Source organism: Populus euphratica, unplaced genomic scaffold (assembly GCF_000495115.2).
Source record: "Populus euphratica unplaced genomic scaffold, PopEup_1.0 scaffold144.1, whole genome shotgun sequence".
In the NCBI taxonomy this organism is placed as follows: Eukaryota; Viridiplantae; Streptophyta; class Magnoliopsida; order Malpighiales; family Salicaceae; genus Populus; species Populus euphratica.
In genome coordinates, this window is record NW_011500010.1 from 297,179 (window position 1) to 317,395 (window position 20,217).

The 20,217-nt window shown below is 33.4% G+C and overlaps 1 protein-coding gene across 4 annotated transcripts; it reads left to right on the forward strand.

The window, feature by feature from the left end:
- The first annotated feature begins 12,746 nt into the window (after positions 1-12,746).
- Positions 12,747-20,024, forward strand: LOC105141393 (serine/arginine-rich splicing factor 4-like). 4 transcript variants are annotated; one of them, XR_845363.1, is made up of 5 exons: positions 12,747-12,924; positions 13,725-15,917; positions 18,559-18,982; positions 19,015-19,575; positions 19,699-20,024. XR_845363.1 is itself a non-coding variant. In XM_011048592.1 (2 exons), exon 2 carries the CDS (start codon positions 13,725-13,727, stop codon positions 15,804-15,806), a length of 2,082 nt encoding a protein of 693 aa, XP_011046894.1. In that variant the 5' UTR covers positions 12,747-12,924; the 3' UTR covers positions 15,807-16,958. The 4 variants fall into 4 exon arrangements, 1 of the variants encoding a protein (XP_011046894.1); XR_845365.1 differs by having other exon boundaries at positions 18,559-18,819; positions 19,484-19,575; XR_845364.1 differs by lacking the exon at positions 18,559-18,982 and having other exon boundaries at positions 19,484-19,575.
- Positions 20,025-20,217: the final 193 nt, after the last annotated feature.

Here is a 20,217-nt window from a genome sequence, read left to right on the forward strand (position 1 = left end):
TAAGTGATAACAATGCGAGAGTTTGTAAACCTAGATATTTCAAGAAGTATTATGATAGACCTTATTAAGAATGGTTACTAAGATGCGTCTCAAGAGTCACTTTAACAAAAGAGCTCCTTTACTCCGCCATCCTAGTAACAACAATGCTGCATATGCTTTATGAAATGGAAAATATATTTTTTTTTATTAACTACTACCCTCTCCCCCCAACCAAAATGAGACATTGTCCTCAATGTTTAAAGGTAGAAAGATAGAGTATAGAAGATATCACCTGAAATAACGAACACTAACAAACCTGAAACACACTAAAACAAATATAAGAAACAACAAAACACAATAATAAAACCAAAAGACACAAATATTCATAAATGAAGGCTCAAATCCAATCTAAGCTTTTTACGGCTTTCCTTAGATGACCAATTTATGCGACTCATGGAAGGATCAATCACAGGAATGAAAATTGTAGTTGGTCAATCAATTGTTCAGCAGTAGCAGCAGAGATTATGATTTGTCGTGCAGAAGATGTTAGAAATTCCTGTTCCACAGCATGATCAAGAAAAGATAACAACTTGTCATAATAACCATTAACATTTAATAAACCTATGGGTTTATGGTGAATGTTCAGTTGATCCCAAGAGGAAATATGAAAGATCTCTTCCAATGTGCCTAGACCACCTGGTAAAGCAATGAAGGCATCAACATGGTTAAACATTGCATTCATTCGAGCTGACATTGTGGAGACCTGAAGTTCCTCTCCAATTGTTTTTCCAATGATGTCCCCTTGTGTTAAAACTTCGGGGACGACCCCCAAAACTTGACTACCTCCTAAAAATGCAGCTATTGACACACCTCCCATTAATCCCAGACTGCCTCCCTCATACACTAAATGAATCTTTCTCTCAACTAGCACCTGACCAAGATGATTTGCTGATTCTAAAAACTCCTTTTCTTTCCCAGGACTAGATCCACCGAAAACACAAATACTTTTTATTTAATGACTTGAGGAACTTGCCATTTCTACACACTTCTGTACTTGTTGAATGTATGGGTTGAGTAGAAATGAAAGGAAGGAAGAGAGGATTTTATAGATGAGAAATTAGAAAGGCAATCATACCACCTATATATAGGCCAGCTAGAGTCTCACACACTCTCTCTTTCTCTCTCTCTATTTATTTATTTATTTACTTTTGAAAAAGCATGTGTATGTACAGGTAGTTGTGATTGTGGCTCACATCTTCCCTTGGTTTTACGTCCAAGAACGGTGTAAACGCCCTTTATGGGTCGGGGATAGGCTTCCCATCTAATTTTCTTAAAAACTGGCAAATGGGGTTTTTTTTAGTCAGATTCCCAAGACTAAGTTGATCATATTCTTTATGAAATAGTGGCCATAAATCATGAATTACACGATGCACATCTCCATTAAGATGCATCTCAAGAGTCAATAGAAGATTATCTAAAGACTCCTTACTCAGGCCATCCTTAATGAATTGTATTTTATCTTCACGGTTTATAGATAACATTCCTAAAGAATGACATTGTGTATTACAAGTCCATCTAGCACATCGATGACAGACTTTCAGTCGTTTTGCACGATGTTTCTTTGCAAAAGTGTTTTTACTTGTTCCAAGCATGTGTGAAATGAAGGAGTTAGAGGACTCACCTGATAATCGGACCTTTGCTTCAATCAACCAGCGAATATCTTCAGGAATTCCATGATTCATTAACAATCTCAATCTTGCACATCTAGCACGGTAAATTTTTGTAATCGCATTCTGAGGTAGAGCGGGAAAATACTTTTTCAATTTTTCAAGATTAGTATCCATTTTCAAATGAGAATTGGAAGAGAGATTCAAAGAATTGCACAAATATATACACAGATATCAGTTATTATGGGAAACTGAAAGAACCAACTTAAGTCATGGAGTACCGTTGTCCGCCATTTGATCGGGGTGAGAGAAACTAGCAAAAATCACTAAAAAAAAAACACAAAAACAATGTGAGAAAAACAAAATAATCAACCTTTATCTACAAGATCATTCAAACCAATTGATTCATTTTCACTAGGAAAATTATCAAAGTAAGCTTTCAAACGATGTCCATTTTCCTTAAAAATATTAGCATTCATTGAATTCTCAATATCACTGGCCCCATAAGAATTGTTCCATCTTGATCTTAACTCTCTAGGGAATGCATAAAGTTGAGAATTATAAAACAAAACTTTTTGACCAGTATCAACTTTTTGACAATTTTCACAAGTTTTGCAGAATGCATACGTGTCCTTGAACATGGTGGGCCAATAAAATCCGTTTTGAAAGATTTTTGCAGCTGTCTTTTTTGACGAGAAATAACTTCCACATGCTTTAGAATGACAAAGTTTAATGACACTACTTACCTCATTGTCGGGAATGAATCTTTGAAATATGTGATCAGGACAATATTTAAATAAGTTAGGGTCATCACAATAAAAGCTCTTCACTTCGTTCAAAAAATTTATTTTGTCTTGGGTACTCCAATCAGCTGGCAAATCTCTTAAAGCAAGAAAATTGATATTTTTATCATACCAAAGCATTGGACTAAAAGAAAGTAAGGATTCGTTAGGAAAGTAATCATCGATTGGTGTGATGTCAAATGTCGAATTTGTTATCATTGTTGACAAAAGATTCACATCAACATTTTCAGTGCTTTTTTTATCTGTGATTTCTTCCTCAGAATAAATCATTTGCAAATCTTCAGATTCATCCAACTCATTTTTACTTAAAGTAGATTCAAGTTGATCATAAACTAATTCGTCAATATGATCTATTTTTTGTAAATCATTATCATCTCCAGGTTGCTTGCAAATATTGAAAATATTCATCTCCAATGTCATGTTTCCAAATGATAGCTTCATCAGTCCATTCCTACAATTAATCAATGTGTTAGAGGTTGCAAGAAATGGACGTCCTAAAATAACAGGAAATGAATTACATGCTTCAACAGGTTCTGTGTCCAAGATAATAAAATCCACAGGATAAATGAATTTATCGACTTATACTAACACATCTTCAATTATTCCTCTAGATACTTTTATAGATCTATTGGCAAGTAAAAGAGATATAGAAGTTGGTTTTAACTCACCTAGATTGTGACTCTGAAAAACTGAATATGGAAGTAAATTCACACTAGCACCGAGATCAAGTAAGGCTCTTTCAATTTTTTGTTCTCCAATAAAGTAAGAAATTGTAGGATAACCAGGGTCTTTATATTTGAAAGCATTATTGTTCCGAAGAATAACACTTACTTGTTCGGCTAGAAAGGCTTTCTTTTTCACATTCAGTTTCCTCTTCACAGTGCATAGATCTTTCAAAAATTTAGTATAGGAAGGAACCTGTTTAATAGTATCTAGCAAAGGTATATTGATTCTTACCTGTTTGAAAATTTCAAAAATTTCAGAGTTGTGATTGACTTTCCTTTGTTTGGTCATGGCTTGAGGAAATGGAAGTGCTGACGAAGAATCAGTCTTTTCTTTGCAATTTTCAGATTCAAGCCCTTCCTTACCCTTAGAGATTGACTCATCATCTTTCTCATAAGGTTCAAGAGTGGGTTTTTCAATAACCTTACCACTGCGAAGAGTAGTGACTGATTTGACTTGATGCATGTGTTGGCTTCCGGAACTACTTGCATTTGCATTGTATTGCCCCTTGGGATTTTATTGTGGTTGAGATAGAAACTTACCTTTCTCTTGGAAACTGAGAGAAGATGTCAATTTTGCATGAGTATCTTTAAAATCTGTCATGTTTTGAGCAAGTTGAGTATTGATTGTCTGTTGCTTTTCAATGAATGCATGCAATGTTTCCTCAAGATTTCTTCTAGGAGGTGGAGCATGAGGAGGTGCATATCCATGAGAATTTTGGAAATTATGGTGTGCTTGAAATGGTGGTTGTGAAGTTTGTGCATTGTTGTTCTCACTCTTCCAACTAAAATTTGGGTGATTTCTCCAACCAGGGTTGTATGTTAGGGAGTATGGGTTGTGGTTGGCCCTTTGAAAACTGTTTAAAGCATGGGCTTGTTCATGGAGACATTCCTTAAAAGAAGGCAAGGTTGGACAATTATTGGTTGAGTGTTCATTTGTTTCAAAGATTTGACACACAATGTTTTCAACAGATTTTAATTGACCACTTTTTTTCAATTCTAGTGCCTCGACTTTTCTAGCTAAAGATGCAAACTTGGCTTGGAGGTCATGATCTTCCTTAAGGTTGTACATACCTTCAGTAGATGTATGAGGTTGAGTTTTACTCGGTGCCTCATAAGTACCCGCGGTGTCCCAATTTTGAGCATTTTCAGCTAACAAGTCTAAGTACTCCATTGCTTCATCAGGATCTTTATCTTCAAAAGTTCTATTACACATACTTTCTTTTGTGCTCAATGTATCAACACATAATTATGGGGCTTTTCTTGGAAGAAAACAAAATTTTTGTTCTAATGTTTAAGGTTAACTTTTTTAGATTGGGATTATTTTTTTTGTCTTTTTTTTGTCTTATATATATATATATAACTTAAAACACCATGCATCTTTAACCCATGTAACGAGCTTTCGGCTAATGACTCCCAAACCAGTTGGTCTTAGGGCATTAGGTGTTGAGACACCCCTATGAGCTTAATAACTTGGGTCGCAGATATTGATATATAGATAGTGCAATGTTTGATTCCCTTAAGCTTTTCTTCTCAACCCATGTAACAAGCGTTGGGCCAATAGCTCCCAAGTCAGTTGACTTTAGGGTATTAGGTGTTAAAACACCCCTTCGGGCTTAATTGCTTAGGTTAAGGAGGCTACGAAACCAAACTTATCTATATTTTTATTATCAGCATTTTTTTTTCTTTTTTTTTAATTATATACTATCCCTTTTCCTTAGTTGTTACCTTTAATAAAAGAACATAAATAACATAATAATCCAATATGCAACCCATAATCATATGTTAAAGTGTGTGTGTGTAAATTAAGGTTTAAAAATACATGTTAAATAAGTATATGAGCAGAATTAAGTGATAACAATGTGAGAGTTTGTAAACCTGGATATTTCAAGAAGTATTATGATAGACCTTATTAAGAATGGTTACTAAGATGCGTCTCAAGAGTCACTTTAACAAAAAAGCTCCTTTACTCCGCCATCCTAGTAACAACAATGTTGCATATGCTTTATGAAATGGAAAATAATTTTTTTTTATCAACTACTACCCTCTCCCCCCAACCAAAATGAGACATTGTCCTCAATGTTTAAAGGTAGAAAGATAGAGTATAGAAGATATCACCTGAAATAACGAACACTAACAAACCTGAAACACACTAAAACAAATATAAGAAACAACAAAACACAATAATAAAACCAAAAGACACAAATATTCATAAATGAAGGCTCAAATCCAATCTAAGCTTTTTACGGCTTTCCTTAGATGACCAATTTATGCGACTCATGGAAGGATCAATCACAGGAATGAAAATTGTAGTTGGTCAATCAATTGTTCAGCAGTAGCAGCAGAGATTATGAGTTGTCGTGCAGAAGATATTAGAAATTCATGTTCCACAGCATGATCAAGAAAAGATAACAACTTGTCATAATAACCATTAACATTTAACAAACCTATGGGTTTATGGTGAATGTTCAGTTGATCCCAAGAGGAAATATGAAAGATCTCTTCCAATGTGCCTAGACCACCTGGTAAAGCAATGAAGGCATCAATATGGTTAAACATTGCATTCATTCTAGTTGACATTGTGGAGACCTGAAGTTCCTCTCCAATTGTTTTTCCAATGATGTCCCCTTGTGCTAAAGCTTCGGGGACGACCCCCAAAACTTGACTACCTCCTAAAAATGCAGCTATTGACACACCTCCCATTAATCCCAGACTGCCTCCCCCATACACTAAATGAATCTTTCTCTCAGCTAGCACCTGACCAAGATGATTTGCTGATTCTAAAAACTCCTTTTCTTTCCCAGGACTAGATCCACCGAAAACACAAATACTTTTTATTTGATGACTTGAGGAACTTGTCATTTCTACACACTTCTGTATTTGTTGAATGTGTGGGTTGAGTAGAAATGAAAGGAAGGAAGAGAGGATTTTATAGATGAGAAATTTATATTATTAGATACATTATTATAAAACATATTTTAGTTAAGGAGTTATTGATACTTCAAGTGCAAAATGATGATATAAAACCATGATAAAAATGCACTTTTAAGTACTAATCACAATGCTTTTTTTATCCGTGATTTCTTCCTCAGAATAAATCATTTGCAAATCTTCAGATTCATCCAACTCATTTTTACTTAAAGTACATTCAAGTTGATCATAAACTAATTCATCAATATGATCTACTTCTTGTAAATCATTATCATCTCCAGGTTGCTTGCAAATGTTGAAAATATTCATCTCCAATGTCATGTTTCCAAATGATAGCTTCATCAGTCCATTCCTACAATTAATCAATGCATTAGAAGTTGCAAGAAATGGACGTCCTAAAATAACAGGAAATGAATTACATGCTTCAACAGGTTCTGTGTCCAAGACAATAAAATCCACAGGATAAATGAATTTATCGACTTGTACTAACACATCTTCAATTATTCCTCTAGGCACTTTTACAGATCTATCGGCAAGTAAAAGAGATATAGAAGTTGGTTTTAACTCACCTAGATTGAGACTCTGAAAAACTGAATATGGAAGTAAATTCACACTAGCACCAAGATCAAGTAAGGCTCTTTCAATTTTATGCTCTCCAATAAAGCAAGAAATTGTAGGACAACCAGGGTCTTTATATTTCAAAGCATTATTATTCTGAAGAATAGCACTTACTTGTTCGGCTAGAAAGGCTTTCTTTTTCACATTCAGTTTCCTCTTCACAGTGCATAGATCTTTCAAAAATTTAGCATAGGAAGGAACCTGTTTAATAGCATCCAGCAAAGGTATATTGATCCTTACCTGTTTGAAAATTTCATAAATTTCAGAATTGTGATTGACTTTCCTTTGTTTGGTCATGGCTTGAGGAAATGGAAGTGCTGGCGGTGAATCAGTCGTTTCTTTGCAATTTTCAGATTCAACCCCTTCCTTACCCTCAAAGATTGATTCATCATCTTTCTCATAAGGTTCAAGAGAGGGTTTTTCAATAACCTTACCACTGCGCAGAGTAGTGACTGATTTGACTTGATCCATGTGTTGGCTTCCGGAACTACTTGCATTTGCATTGTATTGCCCTTTGGGATTTTGTTGTGTTTGAGATGGAAACTTACCTTTCTCTTGGAAACTGAGAGCAGATGTTAATTTTGCAAGAGTATCTTTAAAATCTGTCATGTTTTGAGCAAGTTGAGTATTGATTGTCTCTTGCTTTTCAATGAATGCATGCAATGTTTCCTCAAGATTTCTTCTAGGAGGTGGAGCATAAGGAGGTGCATATCCATGAGAATTTTGGAAATTATGGTGTGCTTGAAACGGTGGTTGTGAAGTTTGTGCATTGTCACTCTTCCAACTGAAATTTGGGTGATTCCTCCAACCAGGGTTGTATGTTTGGGAGTATGGGTTGTGGTTGGCCCTTTGAAAACTGTTTAAAGCATGGGCTTGTTCATGGAGACATTCTTTAAAAGAAGGCAAGGTTGGACAATCGTTGGTTGAGTGTTCATTTGTTTCACAGATTTGACACACAATGTTTTCAACAGATTTTAATTGACCACTCTTTTTCAATTCTAGTGCCTCGACTTTTCTAGCTAAAGATGCAAACTTGGCTTGAAGGTCATGATCTTCCCTAAGGTTGTACATACCTCCACTAGATGTATGAGGTTGAGTTTTACTCGGTGCCTCACAAGTACCCGCGGTGTCCCAATTTTGAGCATTTTCAGCTAACAAGTCTAAGTACTCCATTGCTTCATCAGGGTCTTTATCTTCAAAAGTTCCATTGCACATCAATTCAACCATTTGCCTATCTTTAGGTGTTAACCCTTCATAGAAATGTGAAACCAATCTCCATGTTTCAAAACCATGATGAGGGCAAGTACTAAGCAAGTCTCGATACCTATCCCAACATTGGTAAAATGTTTCTCCTGGTTTTTGAGTGAAAGTGGTGATTTGTCTCTTGAAAGAGTTTGTTCTATGAGATGGAAAAAACTTCTTTAAAAACTGTTGTTGCATTTCATCCCAAGCACGAATGGATCCTGGTCTTAAATTTTGTAGCCATGTTTTAGCTTTATCTTTTAATGAAAAAGGAAAAAGCTTTAATCTAATGGTGTTCATGCTACAATTTAAATTATTATATGTGTTGCAGACCTCCTCAAATTCCCTTAAATGCAAGTATGGATTTTCCAATTCCAAACCATGAAAAGAAGGTAAAAGTTGAATAATACCTGGTTTAAAATTAAAATGAGATGCATCAGGAGGAAAAACTATGCATGATGGTGCACTTGTTCTTGTGGGATTCATGTGGTCTCTAAGTGTTCTAGCACGGTTATTCTCATTATTCTCATTATGAAGTGATTGATTATCTTCTTCGGCCATATTTTCTGAAAATGATGAGGATACCCTACAAAGTCTACCACTTGATGTACGTGACCACACTCTCATGCACGTGTAGGAATAAAATAAAAAGAAGAACAAGAAAGCAAAAGAAGGAGGAAGAAAACAAAATAAAAAGAAACAAAAGAAAAGAAACAAAGTTATATACAAGAAAAGTGAAAAGAGAAAATAAAATAAATACTATAATAAGACAACAACCTAGTTGGAAATTAAATCTTTCTTACAAAAAAAAAGAAGAAGAAAAGAAGCAAATTATGCATCATCAACTAGTAAAGATTATAGCCATTAGAGGTAGTTAATGGCTGAAAAGTTAGGGTTTTAAATTTTGAGATATTAAAAACTCATTTTCAACTATTTTCACCTTAAAACACATAAGAAATATCCTAAAAATCTTCATAAACTCATTTATAATCTTAAAATACTATTTAATTATTCAAGAAAATATAAAAAACCTTAGACCTTATCTATATTTCCCAACTAGAAAAAAGTTTAAAAAAACTTCAATGACATTTTTCTCATCAAGAATAATATATTGACCCCAAAATTAATTTTCTTATTCCCTAGATATGGGCAACATACCACTTTTTTATCTTTTTTTTTTTCTAATGCCTTTCTCTTTTATTTCTCAAATTCTAAGATAGAAATGTAAACAAAATAAAATTTAGGATCCAGACCTGAAATCTTAACACTAAAGGAACAGAAAATGAGTAAATAGGGAATTTTTAAAAGAAAATGAACTTTTTCGCAAAAATTTGTAAAAGCCTTGTGTTTTATTTTGGTTGCTTTTCTTTTATTTTTTTTACTATAAATTTAAATCTTATTTCATTAAATTGACCTTTAATTAAATTTTAAAATTTGATCAAATATTGTGAATTCTTAAAATATCAAAGGAGAAAAAAAAAATCTCAACACATAAATTATCACAAACAACACAAATAAAATTGATAGTTGAAGTTAAAAAAAACATTTTTCTTTGAACAAAATCATCCATTGTGAACTATAAGGAGAAGCACAATAGTGTGCAATGAAAGAGAGTTCTATTTAAGTTTTATTATTAGATGTGTTATTCACACTCTACCGTGGACCAAACAAGTTTTTTTTGTAACGTAAAAAAAGTGCTAGGCTAAAAATTATCCAAGTCTCAAGTTATTGGTTAAAATAGTAGTTTAAATAATACAAATAATAATAATAATAAATAATATAAAAAATAGCAATAAAAAAAGATAAAAAGAATCATACGTGAGCCTATATGGATCATTAAATAACCTAATGCTAACTTAATAGAAAGAAAATAAAAAATAATTAAAAATTAAAACTTTAAAAGAAGAAGAAGAAAACATTAGCTTAATAAAAGGGGGGAAATCAAGAAAATTCAAGCAAACTTTCTACATCTGGTTTAATCTTAAAAACTTGCAACTCGTTAAATCTTGAATCCAAGTTCAATCAAGAAGCTTAATTGTCAACCAATTTAATCTTTAAGGATAAAATCATTGAAAAATATTAATAAAAAATCTTGCAAATGCAACAAAAATAATGAGTATGAAATTTTAAAAATAAAGCTCAAATAAAATATATAGCAATTAAAAGAATAAGTCTTAGACTTGAAAGATTCAAAAATCATAGGATGAAATTGAAAGACTTTGTAATTTGATAGATTATATGTAGATTAAAAAATAATAGTGGGTGAAATTGAAAAAAAAGTATAAATTGCTAACCTAATAGAATGAAACCCGAAACATAAGAAAACAAAACAAGAAATAGATTAAAAATAATTAGAAAGAGAAAAAAAATCAAGCAAATATGGACTAACCTCCTAAACTCGATTTAATATCTAAAACCTACAACTTGTGAAATCTTGGATGTGGGTTCAATCAACAAAATTATCTCTAAATAAATTTAATTTTAAAAGATGAAATGACAGAAAAATATTCAAAAAACACGTAAAAAAAATAACAATAAAAGGAATAAGGATAAAATTTAATAGAAAAAACCCGAGGAGGATGAAGTTTAAAAGAAAATAATACAAATGATCACAAACAAAGTAAATTGTAATTAAAAAATAAAAATCAAATTCAAAAGAAAATAAAAAGGGATGAAATAAAAAGATATTGTTGAGAGCTAACCAAAAGAATCAAAACACGAAAACAACAAAAGAAGAGAATAAAAAATATAAGAAAACATAGAAAAAAGAGAGAAGGAAGGAACCTCTTAAACATAGAATGATCTTTAAAAGTCACAACTTGTGAATTCTTTGATTTGAATTTAATTAAGAAATTTAATTTTTAACTAATTTAATTTTAATAAATGATATTGGTAAAGAAATTTATTAAAAAACTTGCAAAAGTATAAAAATAATAAAAATAAAATTTAATAGAAAAAACCTAAGGATTATACATTTACAAAATAATATCTCCGAATAGTAGATATTAGGCTATTTTATTTTAGGATTAAATAATTAATTTTATAATACAAAATAAAATAAAATTATCAAACTAACTCCATATAATTTTTTAAAAAATAATAATTATACAATGATAAAAAAAACAATTTTGCGCAATTTCTGGTTCCAAGATTCTTTTATTTGAAAACAACATCATTAAGTAATACTCTAAAAGATATGGGGAAAATACCGTAACTTTCTCTATGCTTGTATTTATAAATTATAATTACAATTATAATAATATAACTTATATATTACTTAATTATACTTATAATAATATAATAATAGTAACATATACTAAAATACTCTAAGCTATAATTTTTTTTCTTTTTTCTTTTTTTTTTGTTTTTGTTTTTTATGCCTTTATAGATTTTTTTTGTCTTTTTCTTTGTTTAATATTTTTTTTAATTTAATTTGTTAATTTTAAATTTTTTTGTTTAGTTATTAGATTTTCATAACACGAATCCCGAATTTGACGGATCAACTTGGTATGACGGGTTAACCCTGAATTGTTTTTTGTTTTTTTTCTTTTTAATGAATTTTTTTCATTTAGTTTAGTTTGTTAATGTTAAATTTCTTTTTATTTAATTATCAGACTTCCATGATACGTATCCCGTGCTTGACGGGTTAATCTGGTTTGACGGTTTAACCCAGTTAACCCATCAATTTTTTTTCTATTTAGTTATCAAACTTTTATGACTCGAATTCTAAGTTTGACGGGTTGACCTGATTTAAAAGGTTAATCCAATTAATTCAGATTTTTTAATTAGACCTGCATCTAAAATTATTGGATCTAGTGTTATAGTCAAACCTAATTAAACTTAAATTATACAAGTTTAATGTTATTTTTAAATAAAATAATATAATTAAACTCACGAATCTTAAATATAATCTCATTTAAAAATTTAATTCTTTTACATTTTAAATTTTTTATATATAAAAAAATTAACATGTGATATTGAGCCAATTATAAAACTAGTAACTATACTATTTCAATTGTAAAAGGCACAGTGACTTCCCTCTCACCTTTATTTATTTTGTTAATATAATAATTGGACCTGAACTAGAACCCAGGTATGCTGCCGTGGCTTAGCTACAAAAAAGTACAAATCCATCAACTTTACTGCCCGCCCTTTATTTCCTTTATTATTTTTAAGTGTTTAAATAAAGTTTCTACTGAATTATCTATTAATCTTATATATAAAATAAAATAAGTGTTATCCTTTTGTATTTCTTTTTCAAAAAGCTTCTACATGGCACTTTTGGCTACCTTTTACTTTGTATTTGAGCTATCATATCACTAAATAAATATCAAATTAAATTATTTAATAAACTAAAGTAATATTTATTTATGTATTTTATGATAATTTAATTTAATGAAAAAAAGAACAAGTAAAAATCATTAGCAAAAATAATTCTCTTAGAAAGTTTTAAAAATTTTGAAAAAAATATTTTTGACGCGAATTAAATGATAAAGTTGATATAAAAAAATAAAAATACTCAAAGATGTGATAACTTTCAAACTTAATCACCAGCATTTTCTCAGGGACGAGGATTCCTATCTCACTGGTTACTTTATGATATCATGCTGAAGGTTGATGTGATTATGATTATATTTTAAAGTAGTTTTTATTTAAAAATATATTAAAATAATATTTTTTTAATATTAATATATTAAAATAATTTAATAATATAAAAATAATTAAAAATTATAAAAATACTTTTTAACCCAGTAACAAACTGGTCTATACCTGCCAATAAAAACGCAGCACGCCTCCAGAACCGAAAAGCGAAAGCCAGAACCAAAAATCTAGACACAACGCAAGCCAAAACCAGGAAGCGTTTCTAATTCGAATCGACAACGCTTGAGTCGAGAGAGAAAAGACCGAAACAGTGAAGATTCAAGAACAACAATTCCTTGGTTCCTTCTCTAATCTCCACCGGTATTTATTTCTTACTCTATTTTACTCTATCTGCTGTTTTATTTTCATCTTCTTTTTGGCCTACCAGACGCTTGATGAAATGCTTCGCAGCTTGTTTAATTTCTCCTCGTTATTGTTTCCATATTGTCTGGTTCGATATCCTGTTTGTATGGTTCAGATTGTTTTATTGCTTGTAAAAAATAGTCTTGTAAAGTTGTATTTCTCTTGATTTTCACGTGTTTGGAAATTTAAAGGGGAAAAAAACAAGATTCTGAGCTATTAAAAGACAGTTTACACAATTTGTATATAAAGAGATTTTTGCGACAGGGTTGAGATGAAGTGCGGAGACAGCGTGTGTTTTTATTTGTTAAATGTTAAAAATTTGGGTTTAAGTTGAACAGGAAAAAAAAAAGATTTTTTTTTTAATAAAGCTCAATAAAATGATAGAAAGGGAGTTGGGTTATTATAGGGAATAATATTCTGTTTCGAGGATAGTAAGGAATGTCTTTTTGAGTAAAGAAATGTAGTTTGTTTATTTTTTAATAAGGCAGATACATTAATTCTGTTATTGATGTTGCCTTACGCTATACATGAGCTGATACATCATGGTAATGTGTCATCAATTAGGAGTACATTGCTTAAGAAACAAGGAAATGGCATAACTATATTTCGAGGAACTTGTAGCTTCTGCTTGTGCTTTTCTTTTCCTTTTTTTTTTGAGGGGCAGGGGGCTTTGAATTCAGCATGCTGTGTCTTCATGTGCATGTTTTTAAGTTAATCAAGTGTATATTTCTATCTGAGTTTTTAAAATTTGGCCGCAGATGTCATTGCATATTGGCAACTTATCGTCTCACATCCGTAGAGATGAACTTGAGCATGTCTTCCAAAGGTTTGGTCGGTGTAATGTACGAATGAAAGATGGATATGGGTTTGTGGTATATGAATACCCTCCAAATGCGGAAAAAGCTTTGAGAGCACTACATAAGAGGAACATTTGTGGGAAACCACTAACTCTCTCATGGTCAAATAAACAGCCTAGACCACTTAAAAGATTTGCAAGGACTGCTAGATCTTATGAGCCACAGCATGGTGGGAATTCAGGCAGAGGAGGAGATCATGTGAAAAGAAAATTGGGTTCCAATGATCAGCAAGATTATAGGTTGAGTTTTACTCAAGCAGATAGGAATAGCAGAATACCTAGTTCTGCAGACATGCACCAGGAAGAGATAGTTAATCACCAGGGTGACATTGAAGACCACACCAACAAAGAACATCAGGGTTATAGAGAAGATTTTCTAGATGAAAGAGGTAGGGTTGGACCTGACCCAGTGGACAATGATAGATGGGGCGAGCAATTTCATAACCCACCAAATGAAGTTGGTGTTGAAAATGGGATAGAATTTGATAGATATGATCCTTATGAAGGTTTTGATAGGAGAAACAATGATGAAAATCTTCAGAAGGCCTATTCTGGTGGTACTTTTGCTTTACAAAGCTCTCAAGAGAATGCAGTGGGGGATCACACCAGCGATGCAACTTTAAACCGTCTTAGTGATGTAAAATCCCAGGAAGCTTGCTACAAATGTGGAGGCTCTGGTCACAAAATGCGCAATTGTCCCCAGAAAAATGCATCACAGAGAAATGTCACTAGGTTTGACAGTAGGCACACTGATGACATCCATAGAAGTGGTAGGGGTAAAGGCGATCCAGAAAAAAATGGATCCAGGTCATGGGAAAAGCTCCAGTCAAATAGAGATGCTATACCAGGAAGGAGACTCAAGAATGATAAAGAATCATCTGGTTCAGGAAGGGATGAAGAAGTGACAAGGAATGGAAGATCTGCTGTATCAAAGGAAACTGATTGGTCCTGTAAGAAGGATTATGAAAGGAAAAGACAAAGTAGGAAGGAAATTAAATCTCCAAAAAGACATGGCACTAAGAAAGGAAGACGATCAATTTCATCTTTTCTGCATTCTGACAACACAACATCTAGATTGCATTCTACATCTCATTCCTTTAAGCAGCTGCAAAGGTCTCACTCCCACTCTAGATCAAAATCAGTATCCTCCAGCTTAAGGTCTGGCTCAACATCACTCTATTCTAGATCCCAAAGTTCTAAAACCATGTCAAGATCAATATCTCCTACATCACTATCCTTGTCTGTGTCACTTGGTCAAGCTTTGCCATCCTCTTCAAATAAGGCACAGCTGATCATGAAAGGCTCATCAGATAATGCTACAACACCTGAATCCAAGGAGGTTTTTATTGAAGAAGTGCAACAAGTTGAAGGTGAAACTGGCTTGCAGGGTGATAAACATGGATTGAAGATGGTTGCTGTGAATGACAATGCAGTGTCATCCTCCATAGCAGACACTGACATGGAAAAATATCAGCCTCTTCAGAAGGATAATGATGACTGCCTAATGGTGTCCAATTCATTGCACAAAGCAACTAATTCAAGCACACAAATACTGTCAGAGGAAGGCACACTTGCTGCTGGAAATCTCTCTCTGGAGCCTGTGTTAGAGATGGAATGTCAAAATTCTGATACATTTGAAACCGAGCATGTGCAAGTTCCATTGAAGAAATTGGACCCAGAAGCTCCTGCCAGCTCATCTTCCTTCCACTCAACAAGCATTTCTGCTGGGGAGTTGACAAGTGTTCTGAAGCACTATGGCCTTGGTTGTCAAGATGAGAATGAAAAGCCTTCGCCTGCTGAGGCTTACTTTGGTTCTGCTCGCTTGTGGCCATGGGAGATCATCTACTACAGGAGGTTGAAGAAGGGCCTTATCTCCATTGAGAACTATGCTAGGCGGGTTGATCAGAATAGGGAATTTGGTATTGTTGACAAATATATTAGAAGCAGCAGTGGTTGGGGAGAATTAAATCAAGAGAACCTGTGAAAGGTTTTGTTTGTCAAAATGTGGATTTATTTTTGCCTTCTTAGAACCTCAGCATTTTGGACACATCGTGAATCTAGCCCTGCTCTTAATTTGAGCAGAAGAGTTGAACAGGTAAATATGCAGAATGAAAATTATATTGAACTTGCAGCATTTATAATATGATTGTATTTTGAAGGTTGACTTTGAGCTGCAATGTTGAGCTGTGGTAGTTCAGAAATGAAAATTAATTTAGTTTTTTTTTTTCCTGATTCAATGAGCTTCTTTTGGTGTCCATGTTAAATTCATGGATTTATTCAGACTTGTTCTAGCCTGAGATGAGATTTGATCCAGTCAATATTGGTTTTGCTGTGACATTGTTGTTGCAAAGATTACACCCTCATGACATGTGATGTTCATTGAAGAGATGTAGCAACTTAAGCCTTGATTCAGTATGTGATTTTGAATGGAATAGGTTGTGTGGGCATCCAGAAACTATTTCAGATGTCTCTGCTGTGCGTAGGGAGGAAACCATTACTAATTTGGTCAAAATTTTGTTTTATAATGGTGTTCATTTCCCCTTGTATATCATTGGTATGCATTGTATAATAATGAATGGAGATAATTGGAATGGCTATTACGATAAATGGTTGTTGAAAATGTCTGTGCCAAGACAGTGCATGCTTTTGTTTTTGCAGTGCAGTTTAGCTTAGGTTAGTTTGCACATATGATAAAATCATGACTTTGTTAAATTCACAAGTACTTATTATGCTGAGGTATGGAGTCTGCGTGGAAAAATTCTGTGTTGTTATTTTTTGAGATGTTATAGAAGAAAGACTTTGCCTTCACAGAAAGGAAGCTAGAGATTTTAGGATTTTTCCATATTTGGAATGCACCCAGTCTCCAATCCATCAAGATGTTTACTTTCAGTGTGTGCTACTGGTGTTGAGACTTGAGATTCTTGAACTCTAACTTAACCTAAAAAGGGGAGATCAAGATCGGTGAAAGATCAGTTTTCAATGTCTTCATTTAAATATGCTTTCAAGAAGGTTTGGAAACATTTTTAATTCTATGATAACCCATCATTAGGTCCACAGGTTTCAAATTGAGCAACCTTTAGCTAAATTTCTTCAGATTTGCCTTTTTAGCTTTTAGCTTACTAGTTGCATATAAAAACGTAATCTATAAAAAAAGAAGGGACAAAATTTAGAGTGAACATCTGAGAAATGAATTATTTTTAATTTTGAAGACCCTCTGACGGGGGGCAACTTCATTGAAACTGTAAATGAAAACTAGAAGGTGCGGGTGGAGGTAGTAATAGTAATATTGGAATTGTTTTACGGGACCCATTACTAGTTCGTTGGCTTTTCTCAAGCTTAACATGTTTCTTTGTTAAAATCACAATTGTCCTTCAAGTTAATGCCATTTTACATCATGCAAGAGATACAAAAAGCCATATCCAGTGATTGTGTATTACACTAGTACTTTTGTACGATTATTTTGTTTTAATGTTGTTTTTGAATGTGGGATTGAGTAGTCAATATGTAGAAATGAAGTCTTGATGATTGCTTGGTTTAAGCTTGTAATGCAGTACGGGCAGATAAAATTGGTGATGTATTATGGATGAGGAAGTTGCATTACAAGTTAGTCTTATCTTACATGTTTGTTGCAATATTCAATTAAAGAAAGATTTGAGTCTGTCTGTCTGTTGGATTTGGTCTGCATTTTGATGAGGGTCAAGGGCAGGGACCTTGATGAGCTGAATCAAGATTTGTGGGCTGTAACATGTGAAAGTTTATGAATAAACTGGTCCTTCACTGCTTGCCTCACCTGCAGTCGAGGACTAGATATTAAACAGTTGTTCGAATAGTACGGTACTTGGCATGAATTTATGTGGGTGGATCAAATATAGGAGGCTAAGCAGTGTGTGGCATTCAAAAACTATTATTTGTGTGTTGGTGACTAATTTAGGATCAGTGGGGGTGGTAAGAACTGATTTTGAAATATTGGAAAAACTACCTGGAGAGATATACGTGTGAACCTGTGTGTCGGGGATATACGTGTGTCAAGAACACTTCCATGCCATGCATCTCCTAGGAAGGACCTTTGACCTAACACATTTGCTAATTAAATGTATAATTAGTGGAGCAGTTCATTGTAGTCCATAATTTTTGAATAAATATGAGAGAAAATGGAGTGTGATTTTGTGTAGTTGCGGGTGGATCTGGTTCAAAGAGAAACAGAGACTTGTCGCACCAGCCTTGTCATCTGATTTCCTCATCATGGATGCTTTCTCTATGCTATTCTTTTCTGATGCCCTCAGTTTTGCCTTTTCGTCATAACTTGTATGATCAGTTTGTTTTTTGGGTGAAGGTTCTCCCTCTTCTGCTAGGTTTTTGGATTTTGCAGAGAGTGTTGTTTTTACATCTTGATTCCAGTAGCATGAGATCTTTTGGTTAGGCTACAAGCTCATTCTTGTGTTTGCGCTCATCTTTGCTCTCATCTTCAAGAGATTAGAATCCCAACATATTGTTGACAGTTCTCCTCACCCTCTAAATATGACTGAAAAATTAGCATGCAAAAAGCGTGAGCATGAATAGTTGAATAACTTGGATTTTGGTTTTCAAATTGAACAAAGAATACGATATTTCATTATATTAGATGATCGGATTCACTTAATTCTGCTCAAATCTTGTAGCTTGAAAGAAATGATTCAGCAGAGATTGGAAGTAAATGCTGAGCTAACAAATGTTTTGATTGACTGCTTGAATACCAGATTTTAGACGTGCTTAAAGTCACAGCATAACACTTGGTTTGGAGAAAAGTGCCAGCTTCTTGCAATCTCTTTTACATTTGGTTCAAGTACTGCTGGTATTTGTGTGTGAACGTCAAATTTGAAATACGGCCACCCCTTCACCCCGAGTGGTGGACTTTTAATTACTATCAGCTCTCTGTTTCTGTGTTTTTTTGAGCTCAGATTATCCATCATTTAGAAAATTGAAAGCTCTTCTCGGTTTAGAGCTGTTGTTTTTGTAAGGTAAATTTTTCCTTTTCCCTTTGAATATTGAAGTGTTCCTTTTCTTGGTCTCTTCTGCCTATGCAAAATGCTTCTTCGGCAATGAAGTTTAGAAATCAAATGTTCCATGGCATTTCACAGATTTGCCATGACTTAGCAGGTGAAGTAAAACTTGAAACCAAAGGCAAACTCATTATAGATAAACTGAAACCAAAGGCAAACTCATTATAGATAGACACAGATTTGCCATGACTTAGCATATTGGTTTCACCCAAGCACCAAATTTCGACAACTGCTTGGGCTTCTGGAGTCAAAAGTAATTTGCAATATCTTGACACCTGTCACGGGAAGATTAATGCTTTCTTAACTGAAGTGAAGCGGGGATGCTCCCTTATAATAGAAGTCTTTGAAGTATAGACACTGAATTTGTATCTTGTTTTTCTGATTAAAAGATTCGTCCGACGTTTTTATGGAGCCATTGAATGCTTAATTTTGTTTTCTTGTATAGTCTGACTAAAATAGGGATAAAATGGAAGATTCTTTTTGAGCTGCAGGTTGGCTATTTGTCAAAGAAGGGAAAAAAAAGAAAAAAAAAGATAGCTTATTGTGAATCCAAACGTAATTTCTTTTTTAAGCTTTGGTCTGTTTCCCAGTCTGAACTTATGTTGATCTTGAATTGCTGCAGGCACTATACATACTCCATTTTGACTAATAATTTGAGGATTCCATGTATCCGCAGGCTAGTTAAGCATTTGATTTGCTATGGTCTCCTGTGAGGTAGGATCTTTTGCTTACTGCTGCTTTATAAGAGAATTGTTGATCATGAATGCCTTTTGCAGTATACTATCATGAAATGAAATTTTCCTTTTAGTGGACATAATGAACTGATTCCTCCTGTAGGTCAAGCATTGTTAATATCCTTATATCTTGATCCACCTTGAGTGAAAAAGAAAACATAATGTTCCCGGGCTATGATAAGCAGTAATCGTCAAGCACACTGCAAAGAAATAGCAATTATTTGTTCCCAGCATGCGGGGTTTCGTTCACAAGGATGGATGAAAATTCAGAAACAACAGATAGGGATGTGATGTGTTTAGAATGATGAATCCTGAACTTAGATTGTCATCCCTAGATTTGGCATGAATTTCTTTTCTCTCTAGATTTGTATTAGATTTTTCTTTGAGAAAACAGAGGCAAATACATATTTATAAATTGAGTGCTTTGGTCTGAAATTTACTGCTTCTAAATTTGTTAATGTTAGAGAGTGACTTATTTTCCATAATTAGTCATTCGTTGTTCTTTTCCCAAATAAACCACTTAATTAAGCCCATGCAGGTTGGTGCTTAATTATGCATGCCCCGTGTTGTTGTGCTTGTGGCCCCTTGCATTCATTTTAGAGCGCGGCCTCTCGTGTCTCTC

Excerpts from the sequence above, each read along its gene's own strand:
- LOC105141393 (XM_011048592.1), top strand. The coding sequence starts at position 13,725 with ATGTCATTGCATATTGGCAACTTATCGTCTCACATCCGTAGAGATGAA.